The sequence below is a fragment of the Chaetodon trifascialis genome, chromosome 2, assembly GCF_039877785.1.
Source record: "Chaetodon trifascialis isolate fChaTrf1 chromosome 2, fChaTrf1.hap1, whole genome shotgun sequence".
Classification (NCBI taxonomy): domain Eukaryota; kingdom Metazoa; phylum Chordata; class Actinopteri; order Chaetodontiformes; family Chaetodontidae; genus Chaetodon; species Chaetodon trifascialis.
The window spans coordinates 3,871,684-3,893,672 of record NC_092057.1 but is presented as its reverse complement, the minus strand read 5'-3'; the positions used below and the strand labels follow the sequence as shown (position 1 = coordinate 3,893,672).

At 45.9% G+C, this 21,989-nt stretch overlaps 1 protein-coding gene across 1 annotated transcript in view; it reads left to right on the top strand.

Moving 5' to 3' along the window:
- Positions 1 to 5,472: 5,472 nt before the first annotated feature.
- mtnr1aa (melatonin receptor 1A a) overlaps positions 5,473 to 21,989 on the top strand; it is a 36,327-nt gene continuing 19,810 nt past the window's right edge. Inside the window, exon 1 of the mRNA XM_070988531.1 lies at positions 5,473 to 5,964. Coding sequence (XP_070844632.1) covers positions 5,781 to 5,964 — 184 coding nt within the window. The 5' untranslated portion in view covers positions 5,473 to 5,780. The remainder of the gene's footprint in view (positions 5,965 to 21,989) is intronic.

Below are 21,989 nucleotides of genomic sequence, written 5' to 3'. Positions count from 1 at the left end.
AATCTCCACCTCTGCTGCTTCTGTTCGATCATTAATTATTTAATCGTACAAGTCCTCAACTTTATGGAAGTTCAATAGCAAAACAGTGCAGCAGCCTTTGAAATGCACAGCATGTAATTTCTGCCCTTCAGGGTCTGTCAATCAAAACAACAACAACAAAAGGCGAGTTTGAAGATGGCGTGAAGAAGCATGGGATCATGGGAACGTTGTCTTCATTGTTAAACCTCCATTGGCAAAGAAAATGAATGACGGTGCTCCATCATGAAGAAGCAACAGTAAACAACAGAGAGGCTAGCTCGCTACGTCGCTAACGTCCTCCCTCCTTCGCCCTGGAGGAGGTCAGAATCCACGCCGAGCAAACAAAAACAGCCAAGACAACACACGGATTGTCCGGCTCCATTCACGTCGGACTAATTCAGACGCTGTGCTGTTGTGTGTTTGTGCATCATCGTGTGTTGTGAGAAAACTTGTGTGACACAGACTCACACACGCACACACAGACGACTGACCCCAATAATCCTCTTTCTACCAGCATCTCCTTCCTGGGTGGAGCTCTGCTGTTGTCATGGCAATGGGCCAACTGGAGGAGGAGGAGGAGGAGGCTGGTGGATGGAGGAGCGTGGTGGGTGGGTGGGTGGGGTGGGGGGTGCAGCAGATAAAAGCAAACACTCTTGTTTCTCTGTGGGATGTAGCGATGGCCGGTGAAGCAGAGACATGGCGGCCTGCGTCGAGGCCGCGCTCATTACGTTTCTTCTGTCTCCTCTCCTTCATTTCGCTGACAGCTCCCTCCAATGAGACGCACGGGCAGGGGCGTGCGGGGGGGTGGGGTGGGGGGGTCCTCTCGGCGCCCTCCCATCCTCACCGCGGGTGAATCTGCCCTTTCCCTCCCCCACACGCAGCACTCCTCTCCCACTCTCCCTTTCCTCTTTCACCCTTCCCCTTTCCATCACCCACAGAACTCATAATGGCTCTCTTGAAGCCGCCTCTGATTGGTGTGATGAAACCAAACACGACGCCGTGCATCTCGCTCCATCTCCTCTTCCATTTTCTCCCTTTTATTCAGCCAATGATGTCAAGAAGCTTCTTTGCAGGTACTTTGGAGGAAGACGAAGCGCGCGCCCTCATTTCTTTTTCCTGTTCAATTCCCTTTAAATTCAGGTGCTTAATTGGCATAAAACAGAAAAAAAGTACTTCTGTCTCCTCTGAAGAATGGCAGCGTGGCATGAAGCAGCCTGCTTGGCCTGTTTACTCCTGAAGACCATTTCAGTGAAAGTAAACCCTTGTAGCAGCCGTGCGCTTTCTTAAAAGCATCAGAGTCGGAACAAAACACAGCATCCCCTGCAGACACGTCTCTCCTCCTCTCGGATGCCTGTTCATTACTTGTCTCGGGCTCAGTTACATGTTCTGTGCTCGCTCCCCTGCCGCTGAAATGACTGATTTATAAACGGACTTTAATTATCCATTAGATAAAAGCCTGATTGCTCTGAATGCTTATAAATGCACGGCCGGGGAAAGAGTGAATCAGGGCTCCAACAAGGGAGGGAAGGCAGATACAGCAGCGCTCAGCTCCTGATTCGCAGCAGGTGCTAGCTCGCATGATCGCAGTCAAATCTTTTTTACTCAGAAATCAGCATATGTTTCGGGATTTTAGTCAGACTTCTGCTTTTACAGTCCAAATTGTAATTATGGAAAGGCAGAAATGTTAGTCTTATTATCTTTTTGCAGTGCTCTCCTGCAGATCCTGACTGACGGGTCGGCCCTGGATTTCACTGAAATATCTGTGTGAGAATAGTTTGTAATATCGCTTCACTTCCAACAGCCACACAAACAGTCAACCAGCTGGTGCTTATTGTTCTCCATCTGTGATTCGAGCTCTTTACTCACTACGTGTTGTGATTAGAGCGGCGGGCGGCGTACGAACGCGCCACGTACGAGGTCGCAGCCCCGCTTGTTGCCGTGCATTTTGAACGTCTGGCCTCGGTCTGCAGGTTCAGCACCTGATTTACAAAGGAAGCAGCTGGTTAGGCAATCAGCGAGAGCTCAGAAGCTCAGATGACTGAAGCTCCTTTCGCACCTGCAGTCGATCCCTGAAATGTTCAGGAACATTTCCTGCACGGGGTCGCGTGTGAACGGGAGCAGGGAAATCTGTACTGCCGGTTGCACCCCGGTATCATTTCAGGGAGGACACCAGTACGCTGTTGTGAATGAAAGATGCTTCAACATGGAGCGAGTGAACCAATCACAAGGCTCCACTGAAGACGTGTTCAAGTCTGGGACTTGTTCACAGTTAGCAGATCACGAAAAAAACATATTAATTGCCTCGTAAACTTGTTGAATATTAAATACATTATAAGAACACCAGACAAAAGCAGCTACTTGTGTAATGAAATAGTTGACATCCTCCTTCTCTTGAGTTTTACGCCGTTCGGTATCTGTACGTGTTTTTCTTTACCGCCATCTGCTGGACTGTTCTGTGCTCCGTCTGTTCCAGCGCTGCCATGAGGAGTGTGAAAAGGCGCAAGACGGAAATGTTCTTGCATATATGTGCACGTGTGAATAGTGGAAATCACCAGCAAGAAGGTGGAGGTGGAGGTGGAGGTGTTGCTGTGAAGAATTCAGTCATTTATCATCAATCTTTGCTAACATGCCTCCTCTATTATTGGTGTGACCTTCCCTTGAATGAATGCAGCGAGGAGAGAGCCACACTCTGCAGACGCTAATGACACGCAAACCACGACTCGGCTCATCTGCTGGATGGATACAGCAAATGTTTTCGGGGCAGATCCTGAAAAACAGGCACAAAGGCGTCAGTAAACCTGGACCCGGAGCGTGCCGGAGCTAGCGGCGGCTCAGCGGGTGGGGAAATAACACTGACGCCTGCGCTAATGTTAGCATGCCGGGTTCACGCGCTTCCACATTTAAGTTAAAGTTCAGCCCATACAAACAAGTTTGATCTTTGCAAAAATGTAAAAAACAAATTATTAATAACAGCAGTAGAAGTCTCACAAAGAGCGAAAAGGTCAAACAATGATGTGAAGCTGAAACAGCAGCGACTGCGGGACGCTTAATTCGACTGTAGCGTGTTCATTTTACCTAACAGATCTCAGCGCAGCGCTCATGACTCAAGCGTGGGTAAAAACTCCCACAATCCCTGACTCGCAACGGGTGAAACAGAGTTTAAATTCAACAATTAACATTTCACTGCTAGTCACGTAAGCCATAAAACACTAATACTGTGAGGGAAAAGAGCCCCGACCGGAGATACTGAGTCACAGGCAATTATAAGTTTGTGCAGTTCTAATGAAGCAGCTCCAAAAGTTCCACTTGTTCTACTGATGCTGCTAAAGCTCCTTTTTATCATCAAACACAACAGAAATGACACATTTTCACTCTCTCAGGCCTCGTTCACCGTTTCCTACACCATGTTTGCTGGACTGCCTCAGCAGCTTCTCTATCTGTATGCATACATGTGTAAAATCAGCACGTTTTCCATCCCTCTGCTTGGCTGCTGGATGCCCAAAGAAAAGGCTGACCTAAAAATGTGACATAGAGAGGGGCGAACGAGGACAGATAATGATCGTATTCTCCATGAATACTAGTCACAAATTATTCATAATAATGAGCTGTTTGCATCTTAAAATTATGGGACAAAAGGAAATGAGAGGGCGGATAAAGGAAGAGTTCAAAAGGCCGCTCAGGATTATTATAGATGATGATTTTGTGATGCTGTTGAGTAGTAACGTAATCACGCTGCGAGGCACAGAAAGGGATGAAAGATGAGAGTCTGCTCGGAATAAAAGCAAATTCAGGGCTCGATCGCTGTGTTATGGCGGACGGGCAAGCCAGTGAAACATCCACGAGGACGAGAAAGACAAAAGCGAGTGGCGGAGGGACGTTTTTTAACTTTATTTTAATTTATTCCAAAACTGCTGGGCCAACATGCAAAGCGTCAAGTTTGTGACGGTAGCACGGCTCACTTGTCTTTTTATTTATTTATAGATTTGGTTTGGTAAAGCAAAATAAGTCTTTTCAGAGATTCAACAAGTCCAGCTTAGCATTAGCATTAGCATCTGCAGACATACTGATGACTAAAGTGATGAAGATACAGACAACACATACACAGAACAACCCGTATTCAAATGAGTGTCTTTAATAATAACACAACAACAACAACAGGACTTGAAAGTGTGTGTGCTTCCTCGCCATGACGACAGCATGAGTGATGAATTGATTTGGCGGTGACAAAAGCAACACACATCGACCGTCTCATTATTCCCGCGCCGGTGAAATATAATGATTATTGTAAAGTGGCTTAAAGGGCGGGGTGACCACTAACTTGTGTCTGTCAGTGATTAGTCGGTGTGTCGATAAGTTATCGGGAGAAACAAACTAGAACAAGGCCACATTTTCACAAAATGCACCAATATGCAAGTAAAAATAATGAGAAATGAGTGAAGAGGTCTCAGAAAATCCATGAAAAGGGTTAAAGGGGGTGCAAGGCAAATAACAAACTGGTAGTTTATTGTTAATAAGGAACAAGCTAAAATTGCTGGCCATATCATAATAAAACACGCTGTAAGAACGGGGGGATTGACTTGATGGTGGTGGGCTGCTGTTCTGTCACACGGACGCAAAGACAGACAGATTAAAGTTTTTACTCAAACCTGATATTTTTTTTTACATATCCTCAAAACTGCAGATTCATTTAAACCCTTAAATGACAGTTTTCACCTGTTGTTATGAAACTGTCATTTTCTGAGACAGCTCAATAGGCTGCAGAAGTGTGTGTGTGTGTGTGTGTGTGTGTGTGTGTGTGTGTGTGTGTGTGTGTGTGTGTGTGTGATGGGGGGCGGGTGACCCATTTATTGTGAACATCATTAACTAACAATAGCATAATGGCCAGTCTTTGTGCACAAACTCAGCCCATTGTCAAGGATGCTCAAACAAAAGCCTGTTGTGAGTGTTTCAGTGGTTCTTCACGGCGGATTCAACAGCGCTTAATTCTAATTCTGTGTGTCCTCCACAGAGTGAACGATGTGCAGAGAAACATGCGTTAAATATCCACCAGGCAGACTCAGTGGAAATATATGCGCAAAGGTGGACAAAGTTCAATGTGTGAAATTTAAATGGAGATGATTTAAAGGGTGAATCGCCTTCAACCAGCAGCCTTTTCTTGCCTTCGTGTTGGCTAAATAAGACCGTTTCACGTCGCCTTTCAGCCCTCGCGTGTGTGCAGCCTTTCCCCTGAAACACGAACACGAGAAAACATGAATGACTCTTCAAAATCATAATGAATGGGCTGCTGAAATAAAGCAAAGCGAGCGACCGCGAAGCCATGAATGAACGCGCCTCCGCTAAATGGAAAGAAGTGGGACGCTCCCCGCGCCGTGAGGCTGCAGTTCCACCTGTCGGCCACCGGGCGTCAGTGTTTCCCCCTCGAAATAAAACCGCTCCTCTCCGGACTGTTTGATCACATGCTGCCGGGGTTTGAAGTTGCGGCTTCGTGTCACACATGCGTACCGACAAAGTGAATGGCACACGGGCGCACAAGTGACACCAGAGAGAGGGGAAGACTACCGGAGCGGGTCCTCGGCAGCCGGGGCCAGTCCGCGCGGGGGGACGAAGAGGAGCAGAAGCGCGCGTGGAGAGGATGAGGATGAAAGCCGCGGGAGGCTGTAGAAACCCACCACCGGCGTCTCCGAAACCCAGGCTTTAGGACGCGCGGGGAGGCACGGCGCGTTGAATTTGGCTCCGTTGAGAAAGTTCGGCGACTGTGTACAATGGTTATAAATGGGTCTCACCTGAACAGCTCCTCGCCAGAAGCCGGTGACGACGTCCTGAGCCGCCCGCCGTGGGTTACCACAACTTTGGGGTGCTTCCTCATCTTCACCATCATCGTTGACATCCTGGGCAACCTCTTGGTCATCTTCTCCGTGTATCGGAACAAGAAGCTCCGGAACGCAGGTGAGTCCAAGCCGGGGAGAGGTGCGTGCGTGCGCGCGTGGCGACAGCGCGCGATGGAAAACTCCAAAACAAAACAAAAAGTCATGTCATGTTTTTAAAGCGACAACAGGCTCGCGGAGGTCTAGCCAGACGCGGTTTTGTGAATTAAAACGCGGCCGCGTGCTGTCCCGTGCGTGCGCTCCGTGGTTTGAAACATTTTCTTTGGGTCATTTTTGACGCTCGTCCATCTTTCTCAGCGAGCCGGTCTTTAGAAATCCGAGCCACCACGAAGCAGCCCGTGCCCGCGATGTGAACACAGCCTGATCAGGGAGGTTATTATTGTATTTTTTAAATTGTTTCTCTCTGATTTATGACTTTAATACCGCCGCAGATATATTTCTCCTGAAATTGAGGCAGATGATCCTTCCTGCGCTTCAGCGCAGCGGCTGATTGTAATGGGCAGTTCAGATCGACCTCCACTTGCTATAGCCTACTTTTGAAGCAGACATAATTTCACTGACCTGCAGTCAGCTAAGCAGGCTCAGAGGAGGGCAAAGCGAGCAGAAACACTATAGCAATTATTGACCCAGTCTGAAGTCCCGGGGAAAGCCCGGCGCTCATCCCGCGCCGCTGGAATAATGCTTCCCGTGCTTTGCCATGATTGATGCCAGCCTGGAGATTTAATTCAATAACGATAACGACTGAGGGTTTTCTTAATGTATTAGCAAGTCGATGGTGAAACTTGCACCGTGTGTGTGTTTTAAATATACACACCACTTCGCCGTGAATTTAATTAGGATAAGGGCTGCGGATTAAATTGCGCGCCCCGCGCGTTTGGACAACATTGACACAGCGGTGTTTGTCTTGTACAGTGATGGTGGTAAAACGCTCATAATTTAATCGTCGGAGGACAGAGAGCCGCTGAGAGAAGCCCAGGAGGCTCCCGCACATATCATGGCTGTCATCGTTTGCAGGCTGTAGCGGGCTGATTTGCTAAATACACTCCTGACATTACTGTTTCAGTCACCGCAGAAATGTTAAGGTCAGAGCAGATTTCCATCATGTGAAGCGAAGCCCCAGTGAGGAATATTAAGGATTATCAGGGCCTGTAAAGGATATGATTGGCTCATCCTGAGACTCCTGATAAGCATTTGATAAAAGCTCACATGCAGCTCTGAAACACCTGTCCTGGATTTGACTGCTTTGATGCAGCTTTGAGACAAACAGACAAACCTCTCTGTGTTAACATGTTAACTTGTGGGACAACATGTGGGACAAGAGGAGAGAGAACTTTAGGAAACTGCATCTTTGAAGTTCCTCCCTTAATTATGGCTAATCACATGTAAGGAGGTCACAGTGCAGCAGCAGCAGCAGCAGCATTCATCTCATCAAGCATGTAGTTAATTTGTTTTATCTGCATGCATAGTGTTTAAATGTTGCACGGGGTTGAGCATCACCAGCTACGAATACCATTTATTTATTCGGATCATTGAACAATTCAATTTGCTTTTTGCCACGCTGGATTTCCACCGAGCATCCTGAGGAGAAGTCCAGCGTTTGGGGGATCAAAAGGAGCGGATGAAAAACCCCTCAGCTTAATGGCTTAATTGTAAAACTGTGGGTGAATACTAACGAGCGCTGCGTTGCCTGATGACGTGCTTCCTCAAGTTCATGCCTTTGAAGCGCATTTGCTACTTTCCATTCAAGTTCTGAAGACGGGCATGCCTAACTTAAGGCTCTCACAATTTCCTTTCCAAAAAGCCTTTTGCAAATTCCATGCAAATTGCCAGACGTATTGATTGATATGAAAACTTTTCCATTCATACTTTCATCAGTGCTGGAATGTTTTGATGACGGCTCGGCTGTCAGCGTTTGTTTTACTGGCCCTTATCTGTGGGAATTTGATGCCACAGATGATTGCTTGAGACGCAGCCGCAGACTTTGCCCGGGCATCAGTCTGAACTTTCAGGAGGGCCTTTAGATGCCTCGTTCTCCCTCCACAAAGACTTCAATTTCCTGTTGTCGAATAGATCGAACCTCCTCCACGGAAAAAACAAGTGGGCCTAAATTTTCTTGGCATGAACTACGCTCTGTTAGAGATTGCACAGCAGTCCAATGACAAGGGGATAAATTAAATAATGAGTAATGAAATATACTCAGTGGAGGACCTGGCAGGCGCCGCGGCCACATATTGCAGGGAGCAGCACTGCTGTCTCTGCATGGCCAAGCCCTCCGTCAGTGCACGAAATGGCCAGTGAGCGAGTGAGCGTGAAGCCAACAACACATGGTGAGCAGTTTGAGCTGCATGGCTGGATACAGATTCAGTGCTGTGAGCTCAGCTCAGTGCCAATAAATCATCTTAAATGTACCTGCTCTGCTGTAGATAAAGGAATTGTTCAGTTTGGGCTGAAGAAGAAACAAAAGATGCCAAGGCGGGACGGTCGCCACTGATCATTTTGGCTGGAGCGGCTCATGGAATATAACATGAGAAGGTTTCAGTTAGCTTTTTTATGACAACAGAAGAGAAAACCAAACCTGGTGGCAGCACTGTGTGAACGCTGATGATGCTTCACATGCATCAAATAGAAGGCCCGATACGTCTCTGCTGCATGTAAAGCAGATCCATATTCACATCTGGTATGTCAAAGAAGACAGCGTGCTGATTGGACACGCTGTGAGGAAAGGGGTTATCGTCTGAATTTTTAAGCACAGTGGCAGATGGAAAATCTGAGCAGCGCTTGACGGCCAGCGACAATGGCATCATGCTCTGTCCCACTCGTGAGCCGTCAGCTCGAGTTAGTGGATGAGAGCAAAAGAGAGGTGTCGTTCTCTGGAAGATGTATGTGGAAAACCAGAGCAGTCTTATTTGTGTCACGCCGTCTCGGCTCAGGAAGTTTAAACGCCGACTTACCTGCTGGAGCATTGGCAGTGATGGCAGACAGGTACCATGATGCACTGCTGCAAAATGAACCGAAGCGCTCCACGCTGGAGCGGGCCGTCTGTTTTGGAGTGTGACAGAGTTTATCCCTTTCCGGCGTTGCGTGACTTGGCTGCGAGCCGGCACAATGTTATTTCCGATAGTTCATTACACTATCTGTTACAGTATTATTGCTCTCAGTGTAATGAATATTTTGAGGCATTAATGCAGAATTAAGTGGCATTTGCATGTGTCTCCAATTAAAATGAACATTTTAGGTTTCTAAATATCCATTGGCTTTGTTCGGAGAGTCTAAACGGAAATTGGCTCAGCACTGCGGAGCTTAATAAGGAGACGGCTGTGAAAAGAAAACAAACCCCTTTCTGTAGATGCTGTACAGTAGATGGTGATTTAGGAGCATCCTGTTTTATTTAGTCTTTTGAAACACTTGTTTTGTGAGAAACTGTAATCCTTTAGACCAGGCTTCATCAGGGCCGCACATATCAGATGGCATGACTGTGATTAAACTGCGGAACAATGGGCTTCAATGGGCTTAAAGACGGGTCGTCCTGGAACAGCGCTTCAGGAGAGAATGTGCCCAAGTCTCTTAAGGATAAATACTCTTTTATTTCATAAAAAAAGTTTATTGACGCTGCCTTTGCTCATGGTGTTTCTCTTGATTTACCTGGCCACTGCAGGTCATCCTTTTCTAAAACGTGTTTACTGCCCACTGAACTATCTGAAGCTCTGCTCCCTGCATGCCAAACACCAGCTCAAAAACCTGTTACTGTAAAGTCTATGTGATGAAATCGGTTACACCGAGAGGGCAGTTAAAAAGGTGGGGGGCACTGCGGAGCTGCCCTGCATAATGTATCCTCTGACAGCAGTATCGATATCGGGTGTCTGTATCATGTGTTCCCACCTCTGATGACAAGGCCACCTCTTTGTGAACCCTCTCTGGCTCCCACTGCTTCAGTTTCACCCACAGCGACGGAGCGACTGGAGTGCTGAGTGCAGACGAACAGCGGAAGTTCAGCTGCGACGCATCAGGATCAAAGTCTTTGTTTTGTGGTTGAGCTAGTAAAATGTGCTGCATCAAGCAAAGGATGGAGAACTCTGTGTTACATCACAGTTTGTCCCCCTTCGCTCTGTTTTGCTTGTCGTTTCTTCACCTGGATGTTCGATCTGGATCCGTTTACTGAAGGGGGACGGTTCTCTGTGCTGAAGTTGGAATCCTTAAGATGTCAGCCCAGATTTGGTGCCAGTTGAAAACTTTTAATGTGAAAGAGCCAGAGCAGGAAGTTCTGTTTTCGTTAGCAGTAACTTCAAGCACATCTGTAGCACAGTGCGAAGAGAGCGAACGCTGAACAGGGAGGCAGATGATCAACAGTGATGCTCGGTTACACGCGTGCATCGTTTCCTGTGAATCCCTCATCCAGCGTGGTGATGGCGGACTCCGCCACTAATGCTTAACACTGCTATGGAAAGTTCTGCTCACCAAATGTAAATACATTGAATGGCTATTGCAGAAAAAAATGTCACATTAAAATTGATTTTCTGAAAAATCGGACGCGGTACGTTCATGTTCATCCAGGACGCGTCCATCGGAGCGGATCGCTGCCATTCTAGACAAAACATGCAGCTCCACCAGGCGTGTAGCTTCTCCGTTTCAGAAGCATCCCAGAGGCGTATCTCAGACAGATGACCTGTCCATCTGCACACAGCAGGTCGAGTCAGACAGGAAGTCAGACACAGGACCGTTAAGGGAATCCAGTAATTTTTCAAAATAAAACACCCTGATCGTTCATCAACAGTCAACACAATTAAAACAAACAAAAAAGGAAACCATTGCACTACGAAGCCTGTTTACTCATGGCAGAAGCACAAAAATCAAGGAAAAATGACCAAATCAGAAAAATCTGAGCAAGTCAGCAAAAACACTTCTGCAGCTGCTCAGAAACACGTTGCACGTACGAGCGTGATTTTCTGACTTCACCGATCGTCATCCAGCATGGAAACCTTAAGCACACAGACAGCGCACGTCCAGCAGTTAGACGTTTGAAATTAAAAAAATGAATGAGGAAAAGACTTAAAAGTAAGTTTTTTAGACACATTCACATCTTAGTATGTCATAAAACCCATGTCAAGTTTCTCCTGTGTGACGCGGATTCAGCTGTTCTGTGAAGTATGAACAGTACTTTGCAGGAGTTCAAGTGGGCCTCAGAGCTTAAGTTTTGAAAGGGGCCCTTAATAACTGCAAAGGCCACAGGTTAGAGAGCACGTCTGTAGGCTGAAGTTGACACAAGAGGTACTGGACTATATCAACTCCATGTTTTCTGCCAAGACTATCAGATTATGATCATGATAAAATAAACACAGTCTCAGAGCCGTCGCATATTTTGTGCTTTTCATCACGAGTGAAATACTGGTTGCGGATTTGATACCGTTTATCCTCGAGGTCGCTGTAATCCGAAGAAAAACAAAAGGTAATGCAAACATTAATGTAATAAGACAACTTTATTCATCCACGGCCGGTATCTGGCTGATGGCGTCCAACCCTTCCTACTGTTCTCTAACAGATATGCGAGGCGGGGAAGTCGGGCCTCCTCGCTGGGTTTGTCAGTTTCTGCGGTGATTGCTGTGATAAGCATCCGAGCGGCACGGTACGGCGGAGCAGCTTAACAGTATCAGAACTGAAAGAAAAGGGCTCAGCGGGTGAAAAACACGCACTAATTGGGGACCCACAACAGCCAGCAGGTCATGACTTTGCAATTAATTTATAGTTTGCCCAAGCTGAATAAATGAACATTGAGTGGGAGAGGATAAAGATCTCCTTATTTTACTCATGAGGCACTTAACTCCCAGCTATAGATTAGTTAATGCCCCTGCTGTCAGCCAGGACACGGAAAAAAAGGAGCCTGCGAGCGTCCCCCAAGGCTTCTTTGCACCTGATAACCCGCAGTCAGCATTAAGCGTTTTTTTCAGCGCTCCTGCGTGTCCCGAAACATGTAAAAGACTTCTTACGTTCTCATTAATTACGTCCGACTCGCATATCTGCTTTTTACAGATTTCCTGTCAGAGGGCTTTTCGGCTCTCGTAAGGATTAGAGCTGGAACATTAGATCACGCATAGATCTAATTAGGCGGCAGATACATGCATGGCTGTTGTCCCGCTGCTGGGACTGCGTGCATGATGCTATCTCTGTTTGTGTTGCCAAACTTGTCCATCTTGTTTGCTGCCGCCTCACATAGAGAGAGAGGTTCATACGAAGCAGACGCACGGGCGCAGAGACAGGCTTACGCTTTTATTCTCAGAAAGACGACCAATCATTTCACTCATATAAGTTTGTTGCCTCCGCCGTGGGCGACTGGGTTCGTAATATTAATAGTAACAATCATGGGAAAATTGCTCTGCAAACTCCAGCCTGTTTTTCACTGTTTGACAGCAGTATTTCAGCGTTGGCAGGTGCTGCCTTGTCCTGCTGGGTTCAGGCCTCTTTCCAGGGTCACCTGAGAAAGAAAAATGGACCCAGCGAGCGCCTGCTCGACTTCGCCTGCTCCTCACAAGGTGCCTCGGCCTGCAGAAGACTTCACGAGTTTGTCATGTTTGCAGGATTACGTGCGCGCACAAAGCCGCAGTGATCCTCTCTGTATGTGTGATTTGCATCTGCAGCGTGATAAGAATGCAGGCTGTGTTTTTCCAGGTTTCCCCTCTGAGAAAACACCTTTCTGTTTCTTTTTCCGGTTTCACATTCTGCAGCGCTTCGCTTTCCCCTCGCCAACTTCTGCGCCTCATCTCCGTCTCCCACCTTCTTTGTACTCCTCCTCCTCCTCCTCCCAAGCTTACTCACCCTCGCACACTCAATTTTTTTTATTTTATTTTCACTTAAATTTGACCTTCCAGGCTTCATATTCCATGACACCCTGTCTGTTTGCATCACTCTGATCCAACACCCCCACCGTTCTCTAAGGACGTTATGTTGTCAGGCCGCATACCTGTAGAGGAATTCTGCCAATAGCGCTTTGCATCAAGCCAGTCAGGCAATAAGACGGTTATCACACAAACCCTGTGGATTCCTGATTATATAATGGCCAAGTGGGCAAAATGAATTAAGCTTGTTATTTGGATAAGTGTTAAACAATGACCGGCCTGACGTGGTCGAGGTTAACGAGAGCGGGCGTCTGGCATCTGGTCTTCCCCGTCGCGACCCCCCGTGCACGCTCCCTTTGTCTTGCTCTCATTCTGTCTCACAGAGGAGAGTGTTTTCCCTTCAAAAGAAAGTCGTAGCAAGCCTATAAATACAAGTACATACAAGAGAGCATATTTGCAGCCATTTAAGATTCCATCCCTCCCACTCCAGCACCCCCCCTCCTCGTGTGCTATTTTTAATCATTTACAATATTATACAGTGAAAACTTTCTGCTTGATAGGAGCTCGGGATGACGCACACGGGAAGCTTAAGGCAGTGAGATCAAGTAAAACCTAATGCTCATCCGAGGGGAACTGTGCATAACACATGCATACTGTAGAGTGCTTACCGTAGAGCGGCAGCTATTTGATTACACACACTCATAGGCGAGGCGGCGGGGGCTCAGAGGTTAGAGAGGCTGGCTGGTGATGAGAGGGGTGCCAGTTTGAATCCCGGTTGAGAGAATCAGATCAGGGAAGCGAGAAACGCTCTCCTCTGTGTTCAAGGTGCCCTTGAATGAAGCACTTAGTCCACCATTGCTACTCAGAGGCCAACAGTGGAGGATTGTGGTCGGACTCAGCAGCTTCCAGCTGTGAATGCGTCAGATTGTCTGACTGTTAAAAAGAACTGATGGAAAGAAGAAAAACACGCAGGGCCGGTCAGTCCTCCTCGAGCCCCACGTCTTCCCCTTATCTGCTGCTGGTTTTATTATTTAATCATTAGCGGCTCGGCTCACCCAGTGCACTAACAAGCAAACAGCTCAATCAGAATGCCTCTATGAGCCGATGGGGGGGATTCGGCTGAATGGCATGTAATGATGATTATTATGGCAGGCACATGAATGCCATTTGATGTAACCCCACGAACACTGCCCCATTCAGCCTGAGCACACCGCCGCATCACAGCACTGCTCTACCTACGCGCTCCAGATGACTGCACCATTATGAAAACAACAATTTTAGCAGCTACAAAGGCACGAGGACGTGGCGATCTAATTATAATCCGGAGGTCAGCGAGAGGCATGTTGTCTTTACAGAATTAGTAACAAGGTTCAAACAAAGCCACGTCTAAAATAGTAAAACAACAGGTCTTCTGTTTGATGTTAGCTACTAATTTTGGAGCAGAGGTGTCAGAATTAGCTGAGCAGAAAACGAAAAGAGGCCGTTTGAATGAAATCTCCTGAGCGATGCAGAAACAGACCGCGAACATCCACACATACACGAGGACGCATGAGGCGAGATTCATCCTGAATTTCCTCGCAGTAACGTGATCACCAGTGGCAAGAAATGCTTTCTGTGTGATTGGCCGTGGACTGAAATGACGCATCGCAGAGGGACACAAAAAGTAAAGTATGGAAGATGTTACTCATTTTAAGGTCTTTAAAGCCCTTAAACCACTGAAGTTCTCCTCATTTTCATTTTAATTGGAAGCAGATTTTAAATGCTTACGTTTATCTTTTGAAATGAAGCAGCCTGAAACAATATAAGACGTAAAGCTTAGCTTATTAAAGCTGCTGCAATCAATATTTTTATCCTGCTGATGGATCAGATGTGTGCAGTTCAGGTGTCCCCGGTGGTGATGAGCCCACAGAGCTTCATCAGCTGACGTAGTTCCTGTTAGCTTCACGTGGCTTTACAGCAACTTTTAACTTCTAGTTTTGTTTACAGCCTGCCGCTTTACTGCTTCGGTTCACTCTCCCTGCTCTCATTAGTGTCGTTTCCAGCAGCAGGCAGTGGTTTTCAGTGAAAAGCCTCTGATGAACCCACTGCCACCTGCCCAGCGCCGAACAACACACAGACGAAAGTAATGACTACGCAGTGAACATCTACAGCTGCTAAGGAAGCAGATATTTTCCTCAGGGGAAAAAAGTGACTGAATGTTGGTCTTACATTCATGTAAAGTGGGTACAGATGAATACTAATGTTGATCTGGATGTGTACAGAAGACGTGTGTACTAACATGTTTGCCATGTCATCTCCTTGAAGGTGAAGTTGTGCTTATAGCCAAAACCTGTTAATGCAGGTTTACTGTGAAAGACGTGCTGTATCGCCACAGTGATTAGTCAATTAATCAATTAGTGGAATGAACAACAATTACATGCAAACTATTTAATCACCAATTCATCGTTTTAGTCATTTTTCAAGCAAAAACACAAAAAAGGTGCTGGTTCCAACTTCTTAAACGTCAGGATTTGCAGCTTTTCTTCGTTGCTGAGCAAAAATGAGCATTTTTCACAATTTTCTAGACTGAACAATCGGGCGATTAATCATGAAAGTAATCGTTAGCTGCAGCCCTGATGTACTGTGCATGATATTTTACAGCTGAGAAGTAAACGCTGAATGCTCCTCGGTGACCAAACCGCTTTCTGTCGTTCGTTATCAGCCAACATCTGCCCTGACAGATCAGAACGAATAAGCTAAAAATGGTCAGCAATATGCTGATATATTCTCAGAGGCTCTTCAGAAGTGCTTAGAGGCATCAGCACTCAACACCCCACGTATTCAATACTTATGGCCGTGCAATGATTTGTTGTTATCCAGCAGCCGATCGTGTCATTAACTGCTTGTTTGTGAAAACAGTCACTCATCCATTTAATTCAGTCTAATCACCAATGAATATTCCCATTATCAGAGCTCTATTATGCAGCCAGAGTCTAAATCAGTTTCTCTTTGTTTCTGTTTTGCATCACTTCAAAATCATTTAACTCGATATCCACTTTATATAACGGACGGCGCTGTAAAGATCGCGTTGGTAAGGGCCCTCTGCGCGTCAGCGACTCCTGCTCTTTGTTTTACCTGCAGAGCTGTGAGAGCGCAGCCACTCTGAAATAGCTTTTCAACAGCCTTTTTCTGATACTACAAGTCACAGTCAATAGTGCAGAGGTGTGCACTAATTCTCAAGAGGCAGATTATGACACATTCTTCGTGGCCTGTCACGTTTGTAAAGTAATTAGTTGAGTCCTACGCGCCGCTCTAATGAGCAGGAGCTTAGTGTGTGAAATTTCCTCATCACAGTATGCTTTCATTTAATGACCCATAAACACGCTCCCCATGATTATTGTCTAAATGAGTGTATTTTGTCACACTTTCAGACACATTCAGTTGGGTTCACTCCAGCGTTCTTTGGGTGCCGTCCAAAAGTAAAAGGAAATTATGCAGTAGGAAGTTAGATGTTCATGCTGTTCAGTGAACTAAGCCTGGATTTCTCACAGAATATGAACTCACGTGGCGTGTAGTATTATGAAGAAATAATCTGATATATTTTATGGAAAATACTGCACCGTGGTAAAATTGTAGATGTGAGTAGATATGTACGATATCGCTGCTGCTGCTGCTGCTGCTGCTGCTGCTGCTGCTGCTGCTGGGCGACGTTTATTAAAACACTCTTTGCCGACTCTGCTGTCACGGTCAACCTAATATCTTACAAATATCCAATTTTAACTCAAAGCGTTATGTGTGATCCAACAGCAGATTAGACATTTGTGTCTTGCTGAGTTGCGGCTCACTGACTTAAGTAGAAGTAGATATAACAAGTTGAGGGGAAGTTAAGTGGTCACATCAGAAAAATGACAAGAAGTCAGTGTTATCGGGGTGGTTCAGGGTTTTTGAAGTGGGCCTGCATGAGGCACTTATCCACAGTAAGTGTGTTATCTACGGTAGATGGCGGTCAGCACCGCCCCAGTTTGGAGAGGCAGCATGGCGTCTGGTGCGTGAAGCCGAGCAACGCGCTTCACCTCGACGCCAGACAGCTGTTTCCTTTTCTCTCCCGTAAACAACACTCCGTGTAAGACAACTCCACCTTTCCAGTGATCATTTCTCTGCAGAGGATTATGTAAAACCACGGCCAAATAAGCCAGATAGACACTCGATGAAGAGCGCTGCGGCACCCAAACATCAGGCGAGATTATGCCAACAAATAAATGAAACAACCAGACTGAGATGCATTTTCCACACAAGTTTCCCCTCTCTCTCTCTTTCGGCCTGTTCAGGCTCCATCTGGAGATGTTCTCCTGTGTAAAGGTAACCTCTTGTCTTCACAGTGAATGGCTGCTGTCACAGTCATTCATCTTTATTTTTGCCTGTGATACAGTGCACGGCATGCATGACAATACAGAAGCTGTGCAGTTGAGAAGATGTAGTGCAATGGGAACGGTTGTCTGACGTCAAGGCGAAGCGCTGAAAACATTCCCAGTGTAGCATCCGCTTCGATGGATATTGATCATTTTAGGTTAGCCTTTTCTGCGTGGCTAAAGTACATTTTGCTGCCGCTCCTGTCTACAGCAGTACGCTGCTTCAGCAACCTACTCAGTCCAGCGTGGCATGAAGGGAAACGTTGACTATCGCTGTAGCTCCAGCTTTCAGAAAGTTGGTGCAATATTTATTCCTACTTCTTTTTATCGTGCATCAGCCTCTTGTTAGGCGCACATTATTGACAAAATCACTTCAGGTCGCTGTTCCTCCTGTGACACACGGCTGAAATGTGATACCTGCATAGACGGCTGCAGAGATTCAAGCTTGTCATCAAAATTCCTCTCAAAAGCAGTCAGAAGCGAAGGTGAGACCAGGTTATGCCGAGGCTATTAGCAGCGATAGCGTTAACATTACAAATATATAGCCAAATATAATGCTTGTTGTACAGCTGCAGTTAGAAGTAGTGTCATCAATGGTGCTTTACAGCATGGCAATACCGTAAAATAACATTACTATCACATGAAAGTAACTTGTAATATATAAGAAATTACATTTTGAAAGCAGCTAGCCCAACACTGCGTCCTACACCGGTGCCCCTGCTGCTTCTTCAAACTGGGTGCGTACTGGGTTGTGCACAATGACAGCATGTTGAGTATGAGGTCATTAGGGATGGGATTCAAGTATTTGCGTCCATTTAGAGCCGGTCCCGCATTGTCTGGTTCCCGACAATCATTTAGCCGTGACGCTATCAGCTCCTCTATCGAGGTCTGTGCAATGCTCAAAATGACTTAAAGTTGTATTAAAGGATTTTGGTCATTATTCGGGCAGAAAGACTGAAGAACAGCAGAGAGCAGTGCCTGAGATAATCACATTAACATCTAACTGCTCACTTTAACATCAGCAGACACAGAGCAACCATCATTTTATCTGATTGCGGTCTTGTTTATGGTCATTTGCTCATCTTAGTTATGAATAAAAGCTTGCTTATCTTTAAGTTCTGTTTGGTCCACCATCTCGGTCTTTATCTTGCCAGATTGTTTACCGCTTGTTTACTTCAGCTGTTGGCTTTGAAACCATACAGTCTAAACGCAGAACTGATGGCGCCGGAGGCTGTTTTTCACAGGCTCGGTTTGAAGGTTTTGTTTAAGGTTATTTTTTTACTTTAGGTTTGATTTTGTTGCGCCAATGACAAACATTTTGCCAAAGTACAAAATTACTAGAGGAACCTCCACTGCTGAGTGCTTTATCCATCAGGAGCAGCAGTGACCCCTCAGCCAGATAACCAAATGCAGGCGGTGGACCTGAAATCCTCATCTCATTGATAAGAGTCACGGCTACACTTCTTACACTGGAGCTAAAGTCTGTGCTGGCTGAAGAGTTCGAGGCTGTCAAGTCCAAACTAAAGCAGCAGAAATAGAAGCGGCAAATAATATTTCATTTTGTTCAGATGAAAACAGCCACATCAGGAACAGAACATGGTTTATCATGATGCTCAGGCAACATGGCTCCCTGCAAACCAAGGTAGGCAAGCTACCTGGTAAAACCTGATTAGAGCTGGCGTTGATGGGCAGGGTTTGGCTGCACTTATAACCTTTTCACATTGGGAGTCTGATGCATCGTTTATAGCAGAAACCCGACTCAGTGGACATTTAATGTCGAGACTTTAGCTGTGGCAGAAAGGAAAATATATTCAAGCTTTTTTGGTACATTTTATCCGACTGGACAGAGAAATACAGTCTTTCCAAAACTAATTAGTTCCAGTTCCAGAAATGGATTATTGCTTTTGACAGCTAATGGTGATGTTGGAGGCATGCGGGTGGTGCAAAGTAAAAAAAACACCTCCCCTCCAGAGAAGGGAAAGATAGTAATTCAAGTGTATCAAAGGAGTCTTATGACTATCAACAGTCTCCCCAGGCCAATCACAGCGAAGCTGTAGGAAAATGAAATGCAGCAGTGACTGTTTTCAACAGAATTACATTGTGTTTCCGGTGGCTGCTTATCGAAGGGGCAAACAAACTAATAATAAAACATATGCAGTCTATTGCTTCACTGTGTGTTGAATAACTGAGTCTTTCATCCGTTTGGACACTCCAGGCACCAGTACCATAAAGAATGGGTGTGCACCAAAATCCATACACTGGATGGTTTGTCCACAGTTTTCCTTACAAGGCTCCTGATGTGCTTTCCAAGAGTTGGCTCTCCAAGATGGAGCGTTGAGATAGGCTAACTTGTGCAGAGGTGGTCATGATACTAACCTTTGGGATTGATTGTACTGATGCATTAAGACAGACGTCTCCTCTGCGGGGAAGCTTGAAATCCTTCCTCCTGTGCACGATCACGCTTTGATTCAGACGAAGAGGAGGGGCTGTTCGCAGACGGGGTCGTTCTCAGTGTGTTTGTGAGCGAGTGGGACGAATCAATGTGCTGCGCTCAGCTCTGCGACGACATGAGATTTACCCATTTCAAATAGTCAAAGAAGAGAATCAGTCAGTATGTGGGCAGCCACAAATAAATACATGTATGTGGGAAACACTGATGTGTAGCAGTGATATGATGTGATTTTATGAAGCTTGGAAAAGAAAAATAACTAAGGGAGTCCATCCCTACGAGACTTGGCCTTGTATGTTTTTGTTTGTGATGGATTTATGATGCAGAAAAAAAACTGCATCACCACTTTTTGTTAATGAACTTGAACGCAGCACATAGAGACGGATGGAGAGCTGCTCACATGTAGGTCTTCAACTAACCATCATTTTAATGATGATAATGATACAACCCTGATTACACAACGCTGTGTAAAACGTAAATAAACACAGATTTCAGCCATTTGCAAACAAAGTGTTCCTGAGTCTGTGTAGTAATCTCCTTCATCCAATCATGTGTCCTCAAAGTGGTGAAGTCACTCCATCCTCGCTCGTGAGCGACTGAGCCTTTCCAGGACGCCCCTTTCATACCCAATCATGACTCTATCGCCTGTTGCCAATCAGCCTGTTTACCTGAACTTCCTCAGTCTTTCCTCCTGTCCCAACCTGTTTGAAACATGTTGCTGCATCAGATTCAGAATAATCAGATATTTACAAAAATCAGTGAAGCTGATGTGTCCAAACTTTAAATATACTGACTTTAGACTGTTTTCAATTGAGTGTATGTCAGAGAGGATTAGCACATGATCGCATTCTGGTTTATTTATGTTCTGCAGACTGCCACAACTCTTTTGGGATCAGGGTTGTAATTGATTGTTTTGCCCACAAAAACCCTCCAATTTATTCTGATATACAGCAGAGAAGAACCAAATCATCATGGATGTTTGGCATCTTTGCTCTAAAGATGACTTGAATGATTGGGTTTCAGCTCCGCTCTGATGTACAAACAGACGACCGAATTATTAACTTGTGATGTGAACCAGTAAATACTCTTTAACCCGATCATGAAGATGAAGAACGTCTCTCTCACACACCGTGAGATAATCACATTATGACTGGAACAGTGAGATGAATGTGTTACGCTGGCATAAAGTTCTGCCCAGTTTGAGGTTAAGATTGAACATCCGCTGAACCAGATTTGATGTAACCAAATTGCAGACTTCAGTTACATCTAAAGGGTTACATCAGAGCAGATTTTGGCCCGCACCGTCCTTTTGGGATGGGAAAGTTACACGAGCTGCTGAGGGGAGATGCTTCGTCTGCGATATGCCTTCGGGGAGGGGGTGAGGATGTTGCCAGAGGATGCGAACATCTTCCCTGCTGAGGGTGAAAAATGTTCGGGGAGCTGTGTGTCAAATCATTGTGGAGGCAGAATACGAGAATCTGTCCTCCCCTTCTTTTGTGATTCAATTAGGCTTCAGAGAGCGATGCAGCACACGCTGTCAACTCTTCTGTGCAGAGGCTTAAATACAGTATCATTAGATCCAACATGAGTAATTGATCATTCATTCATCATCTGTGTCCATTAATTCCACATAAGCTAAATCATCCTGTCAAGAGTCCAAATTACTGTCCTGTGCTGTAATTTTAGGCCAGTTAAGTGTGTGTGTGTGTGTGTGTGTGTGTGTGTGTGTGTGTGTGTGTGTGTGTGTGTGTGTGTGTGTGTGTGTGCATGTGTGTGTGCGCGCACGCGTGTCTGTCTCTGTTAAGGCCAAAGTGAGATTCAGACTGAGGACATTTTTGCAGAATGAGGTCATTTTACTGAGCCTCTCTTCTTTGTAGTTGAGCTTAGACTAATATAATAAGAGTAAGAAATGATTAAGGTGGAGTTTGGGTGAAGGGTGGAGGTGCGACGTGTCCGTCTGAGGGTTAAGCCTGGAATTTGGGGCCCTGAGTGCATGACACGCACATCTACACCCTCAGTCGTAAATGTGTTCATTTCTGTGAGACTGAGATGTGAATTATGTTGACTGTTAGCGCTGAAGCAATCAGCAGAACGTGAATTATTGTCGATGCATTTTTTGGCCACTTGGGGGCAGCGCAACAAGCTGTAAACACAACAAAAAAAACAGCTTATAAAGTTGAAAACTTTCCCGTAAACACAACCAACCGACATGGAGCCACAGCAGTGTTCATTAGGCGTCTTTTTTCTGGTCACTTGGTATCTCGTTCGGCCGACTTTTAGCTCCTCAGCTTCTCCTGAGGAAAACGTCTGGCTGCCAATGCTCCGCTATGTTCACCGGCGAGTCGCTGTCTCTGTTTGTTACTGAGCAGCAGTGTTTCCCACTGAGCGATAGCTGTGGCAGGGATGGGACCGGGGGAGGGGG